The sequence below is a fragment of the Corvus brachyrhynchos genome, unplaced genomic scaffold (assembly GCF_000691975.1).
Source record: "Corvus brachyrhynchos isolate BGI_N302 unplaced genomic scaffold, ASM69197v1 scaffold34, whole genome shotgun sequence".
NCBI lineage: Eukaryota > Metazoa > Chordata > Aves > Passeriformes > Corvidae > Corvus > Corvus brachyrhynchos.
Genome location: NW_008238126.1, coordinates 4,947,441 through 4,969,432, shown reverse-complemented (window position 1 = coordinate 4,969,432; position 21,992 = coordinate 4,947,441). Strand labels below are relative to the sequence as shown.

The 21,992-nt window shown below is 43.0% G+C and overlaps 1 protein-coding gene across 13 annotated transcripts in view; it reads right to left on the bottom strand.

The window, feature by feature from the left end:
* Positions 1–5,266: 5,266 nt before the first annotated feature.
* DMD (dystrophin) overlaps positions 5,267–21,992 on the bottom strand; it is an 896,220-nt gene continuing 879,494 nt past the window's right edge. For 8 of the 13 annotated variants that reach the window (XM_017733458.1, XM_017733460.1, XM_017733462.1 and 5 more), the window contains 2 exons: positions 21,943–21,974; positions 5,267–7,695 (listed from right to left, as the gene is read on the bottom strand). In XM_017733458.1, coding sequence (XP_017588947.1) covers positions 7,598–7,695; positions 21,943–21,974 — 130 coding nt within the window. In that variant the 3' untranslated portion in view covers positions 5,267–7,597. Of the gene's footprint in view, positions 7,696–13,902; positions 13,935–21,942; positions 21,975–21,992 lie in introns of all 13 variants that reach the window. The other 5 variants (XM_017733467.1, XM_017733469.1, XM_017733468.1 and 2 more) reach the window with 3 other exon arrangements.

Sequence of the window (21,992 nt, the reverse complement as noted above, 5' to 3'; positions counted from 1 at the left end):
AGATGGGGGGCGGGGGGGCAGAGCCTGCTCTGTAAGTAAAGCTATGTATTAGAAGTGGCACAAAGGAAAATGTTAATGAAGCACGAAAAAATGAGACTCAGTAGGGAAATTAGTGGAGGGGAATAAAAACCTCAGCAGGAGGAAAGGCAACATGGAGTATTAAGCAAATGAATTGCACTGGAAGGGATCCCTGGATCAGGTTTGTGGTGATATGATGTTCAAGGGGTTTGTTAAGAACTTGAGGGGAGAGGGGGTAATGAGGCTGTGGCAAGCACAGCCCATCATGGCCACGTGATGGAGAGCTCTGGGTGGCTTCAGTCGTGGGGGATTCTGGCAGCAGCCTGTGCCAGAGTGGAGTGGGAATAGGGCATCCTTGTCACCAAGAGGTGGAGGCTGGTGGGAGGTGGGGTTGGTGCTGTGGGCCAAGGGGAGGCCTGGGGCACCATTTCATTCTGCTGCACATGAGCACAGTGTGGGATGGGGGCGGAGGTGAGGATGGGTAAAGGGACAGGCAGCCGGGGTGGGAGAGGGAAGTGCCTGATGACAACTGTACAGCTGGGGCTGCCTTCAGTTGTCCAGCACTGCAGGGGAGTGAGGGCAACCAGGCCAGGACATCAGAAGCAAAAAATGGGTGACTGCAAAGTAAAAGTCACCTTTATTTTTTTGGGAGACATAGAGTATCCTAAGGACTAGAGAACTTTTTAAGGAATCCTTATATACTGGAAAAAGTGGGGGTAGAGACCCCCATGTACCGTGTTCATAGCATCTGATAAAAGCCTACAGAACTACAGCTTTTCAGTATGAAAACAGGGAACTCTGGGGCATCATGTGAGTACCTGCAGCTAAAAGACCTAGAGATCCAGATGGTCTTTTCCCTTCATGTACTGTTTTGACTTATAATTTTTCTTAATGTAGAAGAGGAAGCCAACAAGAACAGGTAGAAAAAACCACATGCATGGTAAGTCATTGAAAGACTTAGTGGCGTTTGTCTGCCTGCAAGGTCTTGCTGAAGAAAGGCTTTGAGCTTATCAGTGAGGTTAAAAAAAAAAAGAAGGGAGGGAAGAAAAGATGAGAGAGGCTAAGTTATAGGCTTGATGCCTTTATTATCTTCTGCCAAGGCTGGAAGGCCATGCCAGCTCTGCCAGGTGTTTCAGAGGAATAACAAAAGCAGACGTTAGATTGAGCCAATGTGCTTACGGCCACTTCCTTAGGAATCAAAATTCCTGAAGGAACTTCAGCAACTGCTTCATAGAATACTGCTCTGCTGCTGCAAAACACAGGCTGTTGTAATTAAACATAAAGCTGAATTAATGCACGTTGTCAAGCTTTATCTATTTTGACATAACTGATTCAGGTTAGGTTTTTTTTTAATTGAATGGTTCCCAGGCTCAGGAGAGCAAAGGGCTTGTGTGAGCACGTCTGGGGACGTGCATGTCTGCATGAATGTATACACACACACAAGGAAGGCTTGTGTTTCATGCCTCTGTCTGTCTGTGTGCATGCTGGTATGTGTTCGTGTATCCAGCATTCATTCTAGCATACCTAATATTTTCTAATTTCTAATCACATGTTTTTGGTTGGTAGAAAAAAACCCCAGTAGTTTCTTGTCTTATCATCTGCAGCTGGTTGCAGCCTTTGTCTAAACATTCACTGTGGGATGCAGCAGGGAATTGTATTTGCAGGGGGCCCGTAATCTTCTGTGTGAAAAGAAGCATCTCCTACATCAGTGTTAGAATAAACCCATTTGTCTGGTGAATGAGGCACAACTAAAAATTACCCTGATGCAGAAGCAAAAATCCTCTCATTATGATACTTTTGATAATGTACTAGCCCACCAGAGGCTATCAGGAAGGGCATCTTTAGTGCAAACTGAACAGCAAGGAGTTTGAACAGTTTTAATTGAACAGTTTTAGTCTTCTTTTGGGACGTGGTACCTGGTCTGAAACTGCTCTAACCTCACAGTGTGTTGCAACACCACCAGTGTATAAAAACACCCTTGTGTAAATCTCCCTATATCCATGACACCTGACTTCTGTTCCTCCAAACACTTCGGGGTTTCACTCTGTCTCTTTTGTCCCCTGAATGACCATGCAAGGCCTGACCTGGTGTGGTCCAGGTGTGGTCCCTGACTGCTGTGCTCCCCAGCTCCCACGTTGCCTCACAGCTCAGCTGCTCAGCTGTTTGCTGGCTGCCTCTGAAGAGCCTGAAGAGAAGGAGCTTCTGCCTTGCTGAGGTGAGAGCACAGCTTTGGGGGTGAGCAGGGACATGGCTCTCTTTCTCTCCCTTGCACACAGCAGAGTGGTGGCAGTGAGCTGCAGCAGCTGGGAGATGTGGAGATGCTGGAGGCAGCTTCATGGCACACAGGCATGAAGAAGTGAGAAGATCACATGTGCCAGGGACCAAGCCATCTTCTACAGTCTCATGGAGGTCTAAGTGATAGATTTACTAAATTTGTCCTTGAATTTATATAATAACGTGTTCTTAAAGACCCTCCTCTTCCTTATATTGTTGTTCATGGTCTGAAAGAGATTATATTTCCAGAACAGCGCTCCGTGTTGTTGGTTTGGGTCATCGAGTAGAGCATGTGTGAAGGAAACAAATATAGGAGTGCTGAGTGAATTAACCTAATTTATTGGTTTCCTGTTATAGAAATATATGTATATAATGCTCTCTCTCTTTTATTTTTTTAACACTTGCTGCAAATTTGGACATACCAATAGGTTTGGATGCTGTTATTCCTGGAGAAGATTTTTTTTGAGAAAAAACCGCTTCCATTCAGCAAGAAAAACAGTAAAATCCTGTTCTGTTGCTTTTTCTTTCCCTGTATCTGTGCATGTGTGCATAGAGGGGCATGAGAAAGAGTGAGAGAGAAGGTCTTAGAAGCACTGGGTTGCTTATGTGAGCAAATAAGGAGAACTTGTTTGGACTCAGCTTTTTAAAAGCATGTGCCAGCTATTAAATAAATGGCATATCCATTGTAATGCTCAGATAATAACAACAAAAAGAAGCTTTTACGTCTTGTAAACAATTGCCAAGCGGACTAATATGAGCCTTGGGTTGGCAAGCAGCAGGGGTTTAGGCAATAGGCTGAAAAGCACCTTGTATTTGTGAAGTCCCACAGTTCACTTCTATAGCTCCAAGATTTCCTTAACTCTCATCAATCCTTTAACCACAGGCGATTTTATACCAAGTTTTTGGCACTGTGAGCTACTACTTATTTGCTAGAGTCATATTCCTCAGCTGGTGAGCAGCATTATCAGCTCATGGGGTTCATGTATGGAAATGTTACACCTTAGTTGGTCTCAGCAGGCCCATTTTTCTTGCACAGATTTATGGCACTTTCTAGCAAGTTGATATGCTTGCTCAGAGCCGAAACAAATTCCTGGTGAGCCTGAGTCAAGAAGAGGAAGATTTATTGTTTTTCAGCCTGACTGCACACATGTGCCCAGAGGCAGCCAAAATGGGTCACAGCCAGAGCAGTGCCCACGGTGCTGGGCTGGGGCTGGGCCCCAGGTGGGTCCTGCTGCTCCTGCACCTTTGCAGGGGGGGAGAGAGATCCTTTCTGCAGGGTGTCAACACTTCAGCCCCACCCTGCACAAAGCTGGTAGCTGTCCTTCACCACAGGGCACTCTGTGCAGAGGTATGGAACACCACAGTAGGAATATCCCTGGGAAAGCAGTGCAGGCAGCTATCGCTGGTTGCACGTGGGTGGGTTTGGAAGCACTGGTGCTTCATGCAGCACTCCAGGCACTTGCCCAGCCCAGTGAGGCCGGGGATGCTCTGCTGCAGGCACCGCCATGGAGCGAACCACACAAACTGGCAGCTGCAGATCTTTTCTGCATCCTGCACACCGTTGCTTTCCCTCTTTTCCCCATCCTAGCTGAAAAGACATGGGTGCTTTTTCCTGCCAGCTTAGCTGCCCCCCTCTCCGGTTTCTCCTGCCCATCACTGCCCACACAGCCCCATGGGGCTCCAGGGGTGTGCTGGGCTCCCGAAGTGCAGCAGCCAGCCCAGGGCTGGGCTGGGCAGCACTCACTGGCTGAGAGGAGGCGATCAGGGGCCGTGCAGCAGATGACCAACATGTACTGCCCTGAACTGTGAAGGTCTGACACTGTGCTGGGCAGAGGGGAGCAGAGGAGACATGTGGCCTCATTGAGAAGGGAACCTCCAACCCCCCCAGTGTTGCTGACCTGGCTAGAAGGGCCTCAGGGTTTATATCTAATCTATCTATTTATCTATCTATCTAGCCATAGATCTATTGAAAAGGCAGAGCAAAGACTGTGAAATCCAGGAGTAAATGGCTGCACGTTAACAAGGCAGACAAACTCAAAGAGAACTCATTTTCCCTTCTGCCCAGAGAGCAAAGGAAACACACTGACCAGTCCTTAAAATAAGGAGGATATTTTGCTGAACATACATATGGAAAACATTCCTAAGAGCCACTCAGGAACACCAGGTTTTATTGATGGGATGTTGGGAGTCGTAAATCACGGGGTCACAGGTGTGGGGCAAAGGAGTGGAGCTATCCTCCCTCTTGCTTAATTGAATTCAAATAGTCATCACTGGGGGCTGCTGTGCATTGTGAATTGTATGGTCTTCAGGGAAGACTTCAATACAGCAAGGCACACACTGATTCACTTACGTAGGAGTGAATCCAGAGTAACTTGAGTCTGGGAGAGTAGATGTGGGATGTGTATTTATTTCCTCAAGTGAATGAAATGAGGAAATTCCCACCTTCTCCTTCACTGTATTACTGATATCATAGGCAAACATATGCTGTTTTTGCCTTTGAATTTTATTATCTTTCATCACATTACTTCTACCACCAAAAGGTGGCTCAAAGACAGCATCGTGACACAGCTGAAGGGAGTCTGGGTATCAAAGCCTACACATTTCCGAGATAAGGGTGATGTGTGATCAGCCTCTCTGATGGAAACATCCACTTCCCAAAGCCCCAGACAGGGCTTTCCTAACATTATGCCTGGTGGCACGGACTAAACCAACCTGCTCTGAAGGTCCTGTTGGGTGTGGGGCAGGCAAACCCCCAAAAGCTTGGGGAGCACAGGAAGTTTACAACTTCAGCAGGGGAGAAATACCTTTGGGAGAGCTGAGGCACTGAGGTGCTGCCAACAGGGGGGTTTGGCCAGGGGCAGTATGGCAAGGATTGCTGGGGAGATGTGCTGGGTGAGTGCTGAAGCTCCACAAAAACTCCTGCACCTTTTATAACATAATTGCGTGCTTTATTGATATACACAGTAAAGCAGTATATAATACAATAGTAAGGCATATATTTGGTGAAATTTGGTATGTTGTGAAAAAATGCAGTAAAACAGAAGTTTATAAAAATAATTAGTAAATGTTACAGTGTTGGTGTTAAAACACAATATATTATGATATCCAAGTAATAAACCAGTACTGAGTAACGATGAAGTAACATGCCATATGGTATTTATGTATTCAACTACACTGATTATGTTTTACAGTTTAATACTTTGTCATTATAAGGAATATGAAATAATTCCCAAATTATGCTTAAAAAAGCAGCAATAAAGCTTTCAACTTTTTAAATACTTTTTGACAGACTCACTCCAAAACTAAGATCTAGAAAGTAAAACAAACAAAACCCTGATGAAAACAATCGTGCAATCTGTTTTTCCTCCATAATTTTTCTGAAGAGAAGGTTTAACGTATAAGGGGGGGGAAAAGAAGAAACCCAACTCTCTCTCAAAACACAAGTTAAACCTTCTGATAAAAAAGGCCATGAGAAATAGTGAGGGTTCCTATTGTAATCAATTGTTAAAAAAGCTCTTTATTAGGAAAGCAGAGGTTTGGGGGGGATTGTACTTATTTTTGTAAATGATTACCGTTGTTGTTATTACTTAAACAATGAGACCTGGTCACACAGTGGACACGTGGTGATGATGTAACATTGTCGTATGTAATTGTCAGGAACACCACAAAACCAAAGTGAGGTAGAAATAGCATGACTAGCCATGTTCAATGTTAACTAGCATTCAAAATAAAATCTTTCCCAAGTTTAGTTACACTTCATACAAGAAGAGGTAACAGATTTTTTACTCTTGCAATATAAAGTCAGATGGTTGTGTTTCTATGTATTTTAAGGTAAAATTAAAAGCTGGTTAAGAAAATGAAGTGGTAAAGCTTTTGCTGACAGCACCTCATACCCAAACCTCTCTCACAAGCTGCAGTCAAACCGGCTTATCTCTTTCTCTATCAGCTCCTCTCTTTCTCACGTTATTGTTAATTGTTGGGGGGTTACTGGTACAGAGAAACTGGGGAGGAGAAAGGACCAGGGCCTTTGTTTTGGTGATAAATATTCATGGAGCAGTGTGACTACCTTCACCTGATCACCATTTGAGGCAAGAACAGCAGTAACTTGTCCACAGCCTTTCCCAAAGGTGGCCCACAGCACCACAGCTCCTTGGGACCGGCTGCTGCAGCAGGATGAGACACCTCCAGTGGAAAGCTCTGGGTTCCTCTTCCAGAGGGTCGAGGAGCTCCAAGCTCATTACCAGCACTGGCAGCTGGACAGGGCTCTGTGGGTTAACCTACTTGTGCTTCGGGTCAGAAGCTGACCGCACAGGGAGCCAGGGGGAACATCTCCCTCTCTTCTCTCCTCTGCAGCAGAGGTGACAGGTGGTGGCAGCAGGGGGAGAGCCATCCCCAGTCCTGCTGAGCCACCGAGCCCCAGGGTTCAAACCAGTAAGGCAATGTCTTCGTTCCTTTAGTTATAGTATCCAGGAATTTAGTCAGCAGAGGAAACACTGGCACACAAGATGGTCATTAAATTCTTTCCTTCTTTCATCCGAGTTTTTCTTTTAATTTTTTTTTTTTTTTGCAGGCTCTGTCATGTAATGTGCTCTTTCATTTAATTATTGCAAACTAGCTGTGTAGTTGCTAATTGCTGTCCAAAACCAGGACAGTAAGTCATGTAATTCTTAATTTTATTGGAAAGATAAAATGTAACTACCTTCACTGGAAGTTCAGGTTTTTTGGTTATTTGTTCTAAGCCAGCCCTAATCAGACAAAACCAATGAGAAATGTAAGGTGGCCATTCTGGTGTCACTGCAGGAAATACTTTTTTTTTTTTCTTTTTGATAAGCAAGGAAAAGAACACAGGACATGACTCTCTCTGATGCAGTTACAGAGCTGAAATGAAACTAAACAAATGCACTGCCTCAGTATATTTTTTTGTGGTTTTTTTTACGGGGGTTTCTATAAACAATTATTTTTATAAAGCACACTTTAGTTTACAATCTTTCATTATAACTGTTATAAATTTTTTTTAAACAACCCGAAATGCGTTCCATATAAAGAAATGGCAAGTTATTTAGCTATCAAGATTTTACATGTAGTTTTCTTAGAATTTTTGTACAATTGCATAGACGTGTAAAACCTGCCATTGTTAACAAAACAGTAACAGACTTAGGAAACTACTGAAATCTACAGTATAGTACCACTACCCTTCACAAAAATATAGATTTGTTTTCTTGTAAACTCTTACAGTCTAATCCTCTTTGTAGTATGAATATTATAAAAACCATGCGGAACGCCTGAAGTTGTAAAACACATCTTGCTATTCTAACACCTTGTCGTCGGTCATCACGGTCACTAAGGTTTCCATTGCTCTTCCCAGGTCGTCTGCCATGTGGAAAAGGCTCCCTACATTGTGGCCTGAAAAAGAAAGTCAAAGGAAATTAAATGAAGAGGACATGGCAGCACGTTGGAAGGAAAACTCTACAGATCCATCACCCTCCAAGTGCCGCTCGCCGCCATCCCCAGAGGAGGCTTCCAGAACTCTCCTGGATGAATCCAACAGGTTGTCACTAGGAAAAGTTGCCAAGGGTGCAGAACACTTTAACAGCAATGCTGGCTTGAATGGCTATGGCAAACTATGCTGGCAATAAGCCATCACCCCCCATGGTGATGAAGCTCCATCACTGTCAACATTCACCAAAAGCAACAATTAAGTCCATTGACATCACAGAAAAGTTTCTGACTGATGCTGCAAGTGTTTGAGCATTCAATGTTCTATCAAGGAGAAAAAGAGAAACCATCAGATCAGCAGTAATTGAATAAATCATTAAAGCCAAGAGGACCCAGCAGGATACCTGCAAAGATAGATATAGTGATGGCCAAACTAAGCAGCTCAGTTCATTCAATCATTCTTAAAACATCCTTTCCTTTTCGGACAGCAGCCCAGCAGAAACAAAGATGCCACAATTATCAGCTAACTACTATGCAGTGGTTCACTTGTGCATTCCCCCTCACCCATAACCACTCTGAAATCCTAAGATGGTATAACCACAGCCTCCTTGACAGAAGTGATGAATAAACAAACCATAAAATTCTGGAGATGAAACCTGCAACTTCTCACACTCATGTCACCAGTGCAGCAAATGGTGATGGGTGGTAAGAAATGGCTTCATTACAATTACAGACCAAACAGACTCAAGGATGGGGAGAATGAATTGCCAAAAATTGCCATTTTAGCCCCTGGCATGCCTTGTCTGGGTCTCCCACTGCTGTTCAGGAAAGTGTCTCTCTCTTGCAAGTGCTGTGTGAGATTTTTAGACCTCTCTGACTGTCTCAAATACCCTCTGGCACCTCAATGATAGAGACATCATGGTTTAAACAGCTGAACCTTATTTGGAGTCTCCCTCCTGAAAAAATATGACTGAAGAGGGCACATGACTAAGATCTAGGCACCCTGCAAAATAAGCGTCCAAACCAAGGACTGAGTGTTCAAGATTTCTTGCAAGGACAAGGAGGAATGAGCAGACAGAAGGTCTTAAAACAAGCAGAATGAAATGATACTCCACACAGCACATAATTGTATTACTGAACTCATTGCCACAGGCTGATGTTGAGGCCAAACACATAAATGAGTTAAAAGAGGAGTTAGAAAACAATCATTAAAGAAAGATTTATTTAGATGCAAAGAAGTGCATGTGACCTCCAATTCAAGAAGACTCCATGCTGCAAAGTGCCAGCAACTCAACACTTGTAAGAGGTGAAGTATTACTCAAAAAGTTGTATGTCACCCTGGCCTGAGGGGGTTTGAGTTACTCTCTGGGAGCACTTGTGATAGAATATTTGTCTGGAAAAACACAGGGAAGTGCAATGCCATCTGCTCTGAACTCTGGTTCTCAGAAATGCTTTGCATTAGTCTGAATGCTGAGTCCTCACCATGCATGGTCCTTGAGGAAGGAGCACCCAAGCAGAGGAAGGACATGACCAGGTCATCCAGGATATGCCTTTCATGTATTGTGCTGGAGCTTGACTCTTACCACTGCACACCTACATGGTGGCTTCGCCTCCTGACACAAGTGCAACAGGAATGAACCTCCCCTGTGGGGAAAATCAGACTCACCAACCTCTTCCCAATGCTCACATATTGTGGTAGTTATGCACTGCTTTCAGAGAACCTTAGAACAGTTTGGGTTGGAAGGGATCTTAAGAACCTTCTAGTTCTAACCTCCCTGCCCTGCACACAGATGCCACTCACAAGACCAGGTTGCTCAGGACCCCATCCAATCTGGCCTTGAACACTTCCAGGGGTGGGGCATCCACAGCTTCTCTGGGCCAGTGCCTCACCATCCTCTGAGTGAAGAATTATCTCCTAACATCTGATCTAAACCTGCTCTTTTTCAGTTTAAAACCACTGCCCCTTGTCCTGTCGCTATCTGCCCCAATAAAAGTCCCTCTCCCTCCTTTTTACAAGCTCCCTTAAGGTACTGGAAGGTCTCCCTGAAGCCTTCTCTTCTCTAGGCTGAATGACCTCAGGATTTTTTTCTTCTGGAATACTACCACCTTCTACATTCAGATGCTACTTTTTTAAAGTTGCTAGATTTTTTTTTTTTTTTAATTTAGCATTCATTACACAAAACTAGGCTGGATCTAAACAAGAACTGTTCAGGAAGCTGCCCATTCAACAGTGAGCTGTGCTGTGACACAGCTTTCCAGATATAAATACAAAGAAATACTTGGTTCTGGTATCTGGTATCTCGTGACAGTTTGCTAACTGCACTAATGTTCAAAGAAACAGATGCATCAATCAGCAATTTCATCTATAAGTCATAAATGTATAGCCATCCTATTCATCTGAAGCAAAACCTTGTAATTTGCTCATCAGTATGACAAGTAACTGCGTATGAAAGATTCCTGCCAAGTTTTGGTCAAAACATAGTTTATTTTAAAGTAAATGTATCCTACCACATTTATTTTAGCTGTAAGGGATAATCTCTGTCACTGGCATCATGCAGACTGAGATCGATCCCGCAACTTACACCATCTCGAGTGAAAATCTGACATATGAAATCAAGAACATACAGGAGATGCTTGTCCAAGCAGAAGCACTGGGCTGCTCTACTTACCTGAAACTCTGACATGGCTTTATGGGAATCAACCCCTCTGGTATAACCAGAATGATGCTGTGACTGGGTAGCCAGCTGTGAGAGGCTGCCCATGGGGTCATGGTCTCTCATCCAGATTTGTTGCCATCTGTTGTTTCTAGAAAACTCCAGGGCTCTTCAGGATTTCAACACCACTCATTCCCAGGAAGACTAATCACCCTTTCGAAGGCTTAGAACAACCCAGACTGCTAAACTGCATCCTCAGAAATTAATACTATTTGTTCTGTCAAAAAAGGGCTAGGTCTAGAAAGAATAACTTCAACCAAAAACACAAACAAAAAAACCTTTCAGACATATGGCACAGGGATAAACTGTTGTTCAGGCAATTAGAAGTCCTTAAGGATCCACAAATCCCTAGGTACTTTTTAATACCTAAAAATTACAGAAATGTCCAATAGTAATTTTTTTCCTTTCTCTGTTAGTTGGTACTGTATATTTGAAATAACCATGCTTTAAATCCGATCTCCCTCCTCAAAAGCTGCACAGATGCATGCTGCAGTGATCAAGGAGATATAGCTCCCTCTCCCCCACAGCATCCACACTCCCTCTCCACTACAGGTCTTAATTTTCTCTGCATAAAAATTGAACAATCATGTCTTCTCCGGAGCCATCTGAGTTTAGAGCTCAGAGCATGACCATAAAGCACTGCTGACTGCAGTTTATGTTGACAGCTGGGCTTTAAATGCAGCAGCAGGGGATGCTCCCAGGTCTCTGGGACAGCCTTGGGATGGCAGGACGGGCCAGAGGAGCAGGTGGTGGCTGTGCTCCAGCCACACAACTGGCAGACCCTCAGCTGGGTGTCACTGCACTTCCAGCAGGATTTTTTGCCTCTCTTGGACATGGAAGTAACAGCCAGGTCAACTGAGAGTGCAAAAAGCTGTGAACAAAAGACATGATGATTTTCTGGTACTGTATGTGCAATGAGTGCACCCCCTTCTGAAATGTCTGCACCTAAATTAGTGCTCGAGCTCACTGCTTCTGTAGGGCTCTGCTGCTTCCACTGAATGCTGCTCACTTGCCCTCTCACATACTGAAACTTAGGACATTGACATTTTTAATTAAGAAGCAAATGAGAGAAATACTGTCCTAAAAGCTGAGAAAAATACAAATCAGAACTTTCCATTATTATTCGTACTTCTAAAGTAATGCTATCAAAGAAGGCATTAATTCCATTTTTTTTTTTTTAACATTAAAGCTGAAAAAGTCTTCTCCGTGCTTGAGGCACTGAAAGGTTGAAAAATGCTGCTGCGTAAGAAAAAAAAAACTAGTAGACACTTTGAAATGCAGCAATGAAGCTCAAAATGGACATGGACAGTATTAACTTCAACTCATAAAATCCACAGCTGCCATTTGCTTGGAAAGCAGAAGACACCTATTTCTGCAATCCCTAACTACATCACTCCTGGTCACATAGAGAACGATGTGTTTCACATCTGCTGAATTTGCTTTAGGGACTAATGGAATTAAGGCCCATGGGTGTGGGCACAGTAACAGAATACTGATCTTATACTGGAGTTTGTCAGAGAAATAAATGGGGAGCATTCAGTCTTGAAAGAGTGGATGGAAAGTAAATTGAGAAATCCCAACACAATGCATGGCCTTTTCCAGCAGAAGAGATTTCTAACCCTTTCCTGACAAAAGAAAAATCCTTCCTGTTTGTTACTTGGACTTTAATACCCTTATTCATATTGAGTAATGCCACAAAATCCATGGGATTACACACAATGACAATAGCAAATGTGACTAATGGAATCGAAACCTGGCCAGGTGGGTTTTAAACCACAGGATCTGCCATTGCACATATGGACTCACACCTAAAGCAAAAGCTCTTCTATACCTTAGCTCATATCCTTCATAAGCAGGTGGACAATTGCATTTTATATTCAGCTCTGCAAGTTACCAAGGCCCCTCCAGAACCATCAGTGAGCACTAACTCAGCTGGAGAGTGGTTCACTGAAGTCAATTTTTTAGGGTTAAACTGCTGGAATCAGATCAGGTAGAACACACCAAATCTAATTTCCTTTTTTGTTAATTACTTGTATCAAGTATGCCCTCTGCAGAAAATTTTTTTTTTAGTAATATGTATAAATATGAATGAGGATAGTGGAAATCAATGACCTGTTTTGCTGAATGGGAGAACAGTTCTCAGGGTGTATGAGATGAGAACAAGCAGGGCTGAATGTGAAGTATTTTCCATGAAATTTCTGGATTGGTACAGTCTGCTGATGCTATCCCAAGCACTCTTTTTTGACCCATATGAGAGGATCAGCCATTTGAGAACAAACTTAATCTGAACCAAAGATCTTATACCTTGAAGCAGCTGAACCTGCCCCAGCACCTACAGCCAAAGCAGAGAACCTTTGTATTTCAAGGCACCAGATCAGGACAAATCCTGGCTTTTCCAGGGTAGCCTGTCAGTGACTGGGGGATCACAGCAGCTTTGCTAAGAACCCCTGTGCCCTGTGTTTCCATGAGCCCCCTCCCTTGGCACCAGTAGAAGCTTGCAAACCAGGTTATCCTTCAATTCCTGCCTCATCCACACTGACTGCCTTCTGTGTGGAAAAGGTCATTTCACAGCTACTGCAACTGCACTCAGGCAGTCTCTGAATATTTTATCTTTAATAATAATTTTCACTAGAAATTCATCTTTCAAACGCTGTATATGGCTGGCGAGTGAAGAGCAGCTTCACAGAGGAAAAATCAAGGCTCTCTGGAAATGCTTTCAAAGGAGCTGTGACAACAGTGCAGAACGCTTTCCTCCATTAATGAGCAGTGACACACAAATTCCAAAACCTATTTTGCATCAAACCAACCATGTCCGAAGTGCACAGTGAAAACCAGGGCCCATTTGCATTGCTGAAGACAACACTGTGGAGCTGGTGAATGTTAGTAGCACTCTTCATTCTGCAATAGTATATCAGGAAATTAAAACACCTGAATCTCTTATACCTCTCAACTCTCACTGTTCTAAAAATATATATATAAAAACTGTTTAATCACTGGAGAAGATGGTTGGTATATTGGCACATGGGTGTAAATACAGCTGTGAGTTTGTAAGCAGAACAGCAAGAGACCCCAGTCTCCCTGTTGTGCTTACACACAAGAGCAACAGAACATATTATAGTCAATGACTGCAGCATATTTACTGACAACATTTATCAATCAGAGGCTTAATTTCAATGTATTATTTTCTCCTCCCCATTCCTGATTTTCCACCTCTGGGAGTGTGTAAGAAAATGCAGATCCCTGATCTGACATTGTCTCCACTGAAAGTTGAGAGGTACACCACTGTTACAGCACACATGGGGAATGCACTCAGCAAAACCAAACAAAACCCAAAGCAAAACAAAACCACCCCACCCCTCACCAAACCCAAGCAACCCCGTGCTGTGTCACACGCATGCTGGGCACAGAAAGCAAGCTGTGACAAACAGAAGCCATGGCAGTGAGCCTGCGTCTCACTAACCTCTCTCACTGGCTTTCCAGGGGCATTTCTTCCTTTAGGAACAGAGAGAGGAAGTGGAATAATTATCAGAAAGAAAGGTAAAAAACCACACATATTTTATACTGTAAAAGACACTTCAATTTCAATTTAGAAATTTAACATTAAAAATTGCATTTCTACTTAAACAAAGACCGAAAGTGCACTGAAATCCACTGATGATTCTGAGCTGATTTATTCAACAACAGTTCTGTAACCTGTGGCTTGGTTTAACCTCTCAAGAACACTTGAGAAAACTACTAACACCAATTTACACACCTGTCAGTTGAGAATAAGGACTGCAGACAAGATCTGAAATCACTTTCTGAGCATCCTAATTAGCATAATTTGAGTACTTCTAGCAATCAGTGTAAGTGGTAAAAACATTTCCCCCCAATGTCAAATGAATTTATCCAGACACTTTACATTGTATTATGGCCTACATACATTGAGGTATGCATTGCTATACATGCTTATGTGTACACACATATTTCACACGGGGAGAAGTACACTGGAATGCAACACACATTCAGGATAAATATATTTCAAAATATGTTTGCAACATGCTGACCTGCAAGCATGGTAAAGCTGAAGGGGCAGAGGGAGAAAACAGAGAAAAAAAGTTCAAGTAAAAAGGGAAAAAAGAGAAAGTATCTCATCAAGTTCAAGTACTACCAAAATGGAGCCAATAATGGGTTTAGCTGAAAAGATGTTCCTAACACGCCTTCACAGAAGACATACTTTGATCATGCTGATTCTTCTCAAACATTTCTCATAGCACATTTGTTTTAAAAAAGGAAATCCAGGTGTTAATCAGCAGCAGAAACTCCCCCCTGTCCTCCTTCCCACCACACAGCCAGTAACAGTAAGATGCTCGCTGTCCCCAGAAGCAGTGTCCCATTGTCACTGTCACACGACTGGCAGCTCTGCCGTGGCCAGGCTTGCAGTCCTAGTGAGAAAGTCACTGCAGCAGATGCTGTTCAAGAAAGAGGATGATCTTTGCCCCAGAGCTGCTGTAAATGATGCAATTTTAAATGATGTGTGGGACATTGGGGAGAGAGACAGACACGTGTGGGAGAATACACCAGTCAACATAACAGTAACCTAATAATTGCTGTCAAGTTTTGCTCTATGGCAGCCTGCAGGAGAAGGGAAGAGAGGCAATAAACAGCTTTATGGGTATTTTACAAGTTGCAGAACAAGAGCCAACAGCAGAGCAAGGCTGAGAAGAGGCAGTACAGGAGAGGAGGAGAGGGCAGAGAAAGGAATGGCATCACTGACCAGCATGGGCCAGAGCCACAGCTCAGCTACAAACTCCAGGCAGTGGAAAGGGCTGAGGCAGCCTCTGAAGGCCTGGACAGCAAAGGTTGCCATTTACTGGACAGAGGAAGTTTTAGTCCCTTCCTGCCCCCTCCCTCTCCCCAGCAGCACACTTCCTATTAAAAATGATAGCAATATGTTTGATAACAACATGCTCTGCTCGTGGGTTTTTATTCTGCTCCTAAGGGAGTCCTCGACTTCAGTGATGTCTGTACCACACGTGCTGGTGCAGCACAGAGGTACCAGGGCTTGGTGGCCAGGAGAGGTGCCACCTTAATTCTAAGGACTCCACCTCAAAGGCCTGCCTAACCTTCTAGGACTTACATGCATGTCTGTATAGCCTGAGACCTCCTCTGGCACTTTTATCAGGAGTCATGAATTCCCTAAAAAATGCCTTCCAAAAGGGGAGATGAGAATATCTCACCAATATAAATCATGTAACAGAAAATCCTTGGAAAGGAAGATATAAAATCTATCGCATACTTTGGTTTAGGTCAGCTTAAGGACTCCAGAAACTGCAGCATAGTACAGCTCGGTTTGAAAGAGTTCTGGGGCAGGAATGGGACCCAGCAGGAGGTTAGCTTGGGCCCACAGTTCAGCTTGGGTCAAGAAGAGAAAAGGAGCTGCCTACAAGCAAAATACTGGAGGTGTTAAGAAACTCCTTCCTGTCTGCACAAGCACCTACAACTGCAGCTACACAGTATTTAATTTAAATCTACATGAGGCAGACTGGATTCTGCTTGGAAATGAATGCATTTAAAGGTAACTGGGGTAGCTCAGCACCACACAAAACAGCTGCTGAGGACAGTCTGTGGTGAGTAATCAGCCCTAGAATTTGTTAAATGCAGCAAAGATCCGCGCTACTACAGCAACAGCTAATTTCTTCTGGAGGAAGATTAAAAAGGGTTTAATGGATTTTATGTTATTTTCCTCTTTGCATATGAATGAATGCGTGTTTCTAAGTTTTAAGGCAAGGAGCATGGTTTGGCATAAATTGCAGAGGAAGAAGATTGTCTATATTGCTGCAGTTCTGATATGCAATCCGTGGGTGCCTAATTTTCTATTATTCCTGCTCAAATCGACATTTCCTGCCCTTACAAAATAGAAGACGTTTTCTTTTCTTTTTTTTTTTGGAAAGCTACATGGCATTGTATCACAGGCAAAGGTACACAGCAAGTGACCACATCAAACCTAAAAGCAGAGGCACCACCAAAAACTTCATGCAGGACTCTCTGCAGATCCAGGTCAAAACACAGAGCACAACGCAACTACTGCACTGCCCCTCTCACTGAGCTCAGGAAAGGGACAGGCTGCACAAAAAAGAGATCTGAGTCTGCAAAGAGCCTTTTTTCTCAAAATGAAAAAAAAATTCTTTGAAGTTTTGTTAAATTTATTACCATATTCTCAGTTTACACCAGAACTGAGTATTATAAAACAAGGAAGAGCTAGTCCACCCCACCACTGTCCCATCTCCAGAGAAGCTCAGCCAGATCAGTTCTGTTGTGCCAAAGGGGAGCAATGAGGGATCTCAGTTGCCTGGGCTCACTGTGGTGGGATGCAGGACCACAGCACAGAGAAGGTGACACAACCCAGGAGAGGCTGCGGTATCTCAACTGGAAGAGTATTTGCAGAATACTCCACAGTACAGCAACTCCAGGGTACTCTTCCACTTACTCAGTAAAGTGTGAAAAGAGAAGTCTGCATCATAAGACATTTTGCTGTCAGAATAAGAGAAACTGCATTATTTGCAGTGCTGAAAGTTGCTAGTTCCACTTAGGACATTAGTTCCATTCATGACAGAGCCTGGCTGATGTGCAAGTGAGGGGAGAAAATGTGACTGGTGTGTTTTAATGTGACTGAGATAAAAATAAAACTCCTAAAAAAAGGGTGCTATTCTTCTTGTCATTCATTTATTGCACCACACCACAAAAGTGTTAAGCAATACTATGCGAAATTGTGAGGACCAGTGTCTGTCCAAATGTTCTCACCTTATGTCACAGCCTCTTAGCTCTTTTAAGCCATCATGGTCTTATTTCTAACAAGTTTTCGCTCCCACTTCTTCATTATCTCCCAGCAGGGGCCCAGCACTGCAAATCTGTGAAGCTCTCTCACCAGCTTCAGTTAGTTCAAGAACTTCTGCCCCTAAATTCCTCTCTGAGCTTTCATTCACAGAAAGCATTTGACATGAAACCATAACTGCAAAACTCAGCCTGGTCCACCATGAGAGCCACGTGAAGTGATGCAACTTGTTCGCCCTCAGTGCTGCAGGAGGGGTGAATTTGGCTTTGAAAATACTGGCCTGCCAATCTTACTTTCTAACTGTGAACCAATTCCCTGGAGATTTAGTAGTTTGAGCACAAATACAGCGTGAAAATGTTTTCCTCTGTGGCCCATTATAGAGCAGGGTCAAATAAACCACTGAGGTGGCATTTAATGGTAGATTTCCACTAAATGTCAGACCTCTGGCTTTGACATCTGTTTTGAGTTAGCACAGCAGCTGTTTGAAGCAGCTGCAGCAGTTGTGAATTTGCTGGGGGCAGCAAAGTAAAAGACGAGTGTATGGGAAACCTTTTAGATTAAAATGAAAGAAAAACTCCTTAAGGACAGCAATCATCAGGTATTCAGCAGAATTTCTCTCTCCAGAAATGAAACAGCTTTTGGCACCAACAGCCAGCTGTGCAAGGAGCAGGTAAGTCCTGGTCTCCTTAGGAAATGCCAAGAACTGCCAAAAGGTTAAACTGAAGAAACAAACAAATGAAAAACCCTATAAAAGGTGTAAGGTACGTAAGTTACTGCATCTGAGGTCTGCTTGTGCAGGTCTATGACACCATCTGTTTTACACTTGCTTCTCTAAAATACATTCAAAGTGATCCTATGAAGCCTTGATGTCCTTTTAAAAACAACTCTGTGCAGCAAAAGCTTGAAAAATATCATAATCATAAGGAATCTATCTCCAGGTGAGTGACAATTACTCCTACATTTTACTGCTTTGTTTCAGAACTCCAAAATAAGAGCCACTACTTGCATTAGTAAACCATCTCCCAGCCTGAGCAAGTCTTACACTTCAGGTGCTTTTGACAATATTTAGGCTAAATATGTCTGTGACGCCCAAGTTCTGTGCACTCAAGCCCAGAAATTCAGTCCTTTTCTCTCTTCACCGCTTGTTCAGCTCTGAACTTTTCTCACAACCAAAGCCTTCAAAGTCCAATTTGCTTCTGTCTTATTGTTCTGAACTCCTCCAAGTTGTTATTCTAGTGGCAATAGGACACCCAGAATTATGCTCCTGAGGAGGCCTGCCAGATCCTATGCTGTGACATGCTGATATTTAGCTTGAAATTTAACATGCTTATTTTTACAGGCCACAAAGAAAACATTTCATAAAATCATTAAGACTGGAAAGGACTTTTAAGACCATTGAGTCGAACTGTTAAGCCAGCACTGCCAAGCCCCCCACCAAACCAAGTCCCCAGGTACCACATCTCCATGTCTTCTAAATACCTCCATGGTTCCCTGGGCATCCTGTTCCAATGCTTGACAAGCCTTTTTCTGAAGAAATTCTCCCTAATCCAGTCCAAACCTCTCCTGCCACTACTTAAGGCCATTTCCCTTTGTCCTACTGCTTGACACTTGGGAGGACAGACCAACCCCCACCTTGCTTCAACCTCCTTTCAGGTACTTGTAGAGTGATAAGGCCTCCCCTGAGCCTTCTTTTCTCCAGGGTAAACCACCCCAGCTCCCTCAGCTCCTGTATCACAGCCTATTTCTGAATGGCAGACTGGGATGACTGCCTTTCTGGTATTTTTTAATTCTACTTAATAGAATCAATATAAGAAAATGTATTGTTTATAGGCTGTGCTATTGCTTGTCTGGGTTTATTCTTGTGTTTCCCAAACACCTGTTGGAGGTAGGTATTCACACCTGTAACCTGAGATTCCACACACCTTGCAATGGAAAGAAACGAAATTTCACTTGTGCCACGCCTGAGTCCTTACACTCTGCCCTCTTCTCAGGCTGCTTTCACTCTTCTGCAATGGCACTTTCATCTTCTATTATAGATTAGAAATCTGAGATACAGATTTGCACCTCTCAACAGCAAGAAGGTTCCTGATTCAGTAGTTTGTTGAGACCAATCAACTCTGCTTCCTTTTCTTCTTCCTGCAGTCTTGAAAATTTTAAATCAAATCCCTGATGTCTGTGGAATCTGACCAACCATAGCATCTTTCATGTCATGGTGCCTGCATGAGGCTGCAGCACGTCAGATGTTGGATGTAAGCTTTGTGTATACAGGTACCAGCTGAATTTAACTGAATTATTAAAATGGGAATAGAAGAAAACTTCAGTAACAGAAGTTTACATGAGCTCTCAGCAGCCTCTATCAACCAATGAATTGAAATCCATTTGCACTGGCTGTAGGGCAAACTACTTCTTCCAGAGAGCCTGACCATTCCTTTATCTCAGCCAAAAGGAATTACACTAACCTGGTATTCATGCAAACACGTCAAAACAGACATGAAGAACACAGAAACCTAATCGAGGTCCTAATCTCTTTAGCCAAAACCTGGTACAATTCCCGAAAAACTGAACAAGTTTCTCTCCCAGCTGGACTAATCTTTTTGTATAGCCCAAGAGAGGGGAAGAGGCAGATTCAGGCTCAGCCTGACAAAGTGCCTTGGCCAAGACCTTAAAGAGAAGTCCTGTGGGAAGCCTGGCTCTGCTGGGCTGTGCCTGCTCCTGGCTGCTGCACCAGGAGCTCCTCTCATGACTTGGCTGTGGGGGACTCATGTCAATGGCTGTGCCCCCTCCTCACTCACAGCCCTCCAGCCAGATAGAGAGTATTTTTGTTCTCCATGGCTGCTATTCAGACTGGGAAGTATATAAGCTGCAATACCTCTTGTGGATGCCTGTGATCATCTACTACATTTTCAACACAGTCACTGAATGGAGAAACAAAATATGGGAATACATTCTTTCTCTCTAGATAAATGTCCACTTTTTGCATCATGAGAATGAAAATCTGAAGCTACAGCTTAATTTACAAAATTAAAATATTATCTGATCTTATGAATTTCACCTTTTTCCCTACTAAATTTTACATTCTCCCAGTTTGTTTCATGAAGCTTTTTATTTTTCACTAATAAGATAAAAAACCCTTTTCTATCCTCAGTGAGCAGAAGGTGATGTCTAACAGACTGACCTCTACCTATTTATTCTACATGGGAACTGAACCACTCTATTTCAAATATCTCATTAAATTTTGTTTCATAAATTGCTCCTATTTCACTGAAAACTAATCTTGTTTTTAAAAAGAAATACAGCCAGTGTCATCAGCTATGAATACAAATTAGATATCACATTTGGTGAATTTTTTTTCACATGGGATACCTACATCTAGACACATGTGACTGTGAAAGATCTATGTACAACATATTTACACAAATGATGGTCACTGATAAGAAAACACTGCCTGTTGTAACCTTGTGTACACAGCAACTTTAAAAATAAGTCCATCTTTATCCACATAGCAATATTAGAAAGGTTTTTCATCTGTTGTCTCTCATAGCAATTATCTAGGCAAAATGAGGGCTGGACCTAAGACTTTTTGACATAATGTAGAGATAGAGCTGAGGGCAGTTAACAATTTATTGTATTAGACTTTATTCAATGATATCTTTCTAAATGATTCCTTCTTTGGATCTATAATGAGATCTCATACAGTTTATATTGACTTTTTTCCCACTGCTCACAGATGGTGTCTGGTGAGAGCTGAACTTGCTTTGAAAGCAAAGGATGGAGAAAACCTGACTCCACTGGAAGTTTAGTACAATGGTGCATTTACCTCCTAAAGAAGAGCCCTTGGGTGATGTGTGAAATCTGTGCAAGGCCCCTGCAGGGAGTCTATGCCCCCTGAAACCTACTTATCAGGCTGGCAATACCAGGACCTTCTCTTGCCAAGAGGTTCATGTCCGAGCCTCCTTTCACAGCAACAGCCAATATCCCGAACTCCCCATCTCCTGCTAGGGAATCTCAGCCATTTTTCTTGGCAGCAGAGTATTTTCTTCTGGGCTCAGAAAAGAATTTCTTGAATGAAAAAAGGCGGAACAAGTAAATCCTGGTAATACAAATGCTTATTTTTAGCAAACAACAGGAATGAGCAAAATAGAATCACTGAAAGAAATGCTGTGGCTGTATGTACAAGTGCAGCCTACGCAGCACGAACAAGCACCCCACTCGTTTTTCCTCCATGCCTCTGGACCTAAGGGCCACATGGTCGAGAACTTTGACTTAGAACTTTAATTTTATTTCAAACCACATTCTTGGAGAAAGATAAGGACAGAATAAAAATGTGCTAAGACATGTATTAAAAAATAAATCATCAAGGGGGATCAACCAAAAAGGAGGAAAACTGTGAGAAAAGGAACATGGCAAAAGGGAAGCAAAGAAAATGCTTGGTGAAGAAAGAGTCTCACAAAGGCATTGTTTCATCCACAGATCTGGCAAGGGCTGCCTGTGGAGGTAGCTTAAGGTAAGGAGGAACAGGCTGCTTCTCCACTCTAAACAAGACAGGTTTCTCTACAGCTATTGTTAAAATGAAAACAAAGAGCAGCAAAAAAACTTGATACCAAAACACAACCCCCTGAAAACATCAAGGAACAGAAAGCACTTTTATCTTCTTCCCTCTCATCTGCCCCAGGCAGCAGCGCTCACCTCTGGAGCTGGGGACAGAGTTGTTCAGCTGCACCCTCACTTTCTTCAAA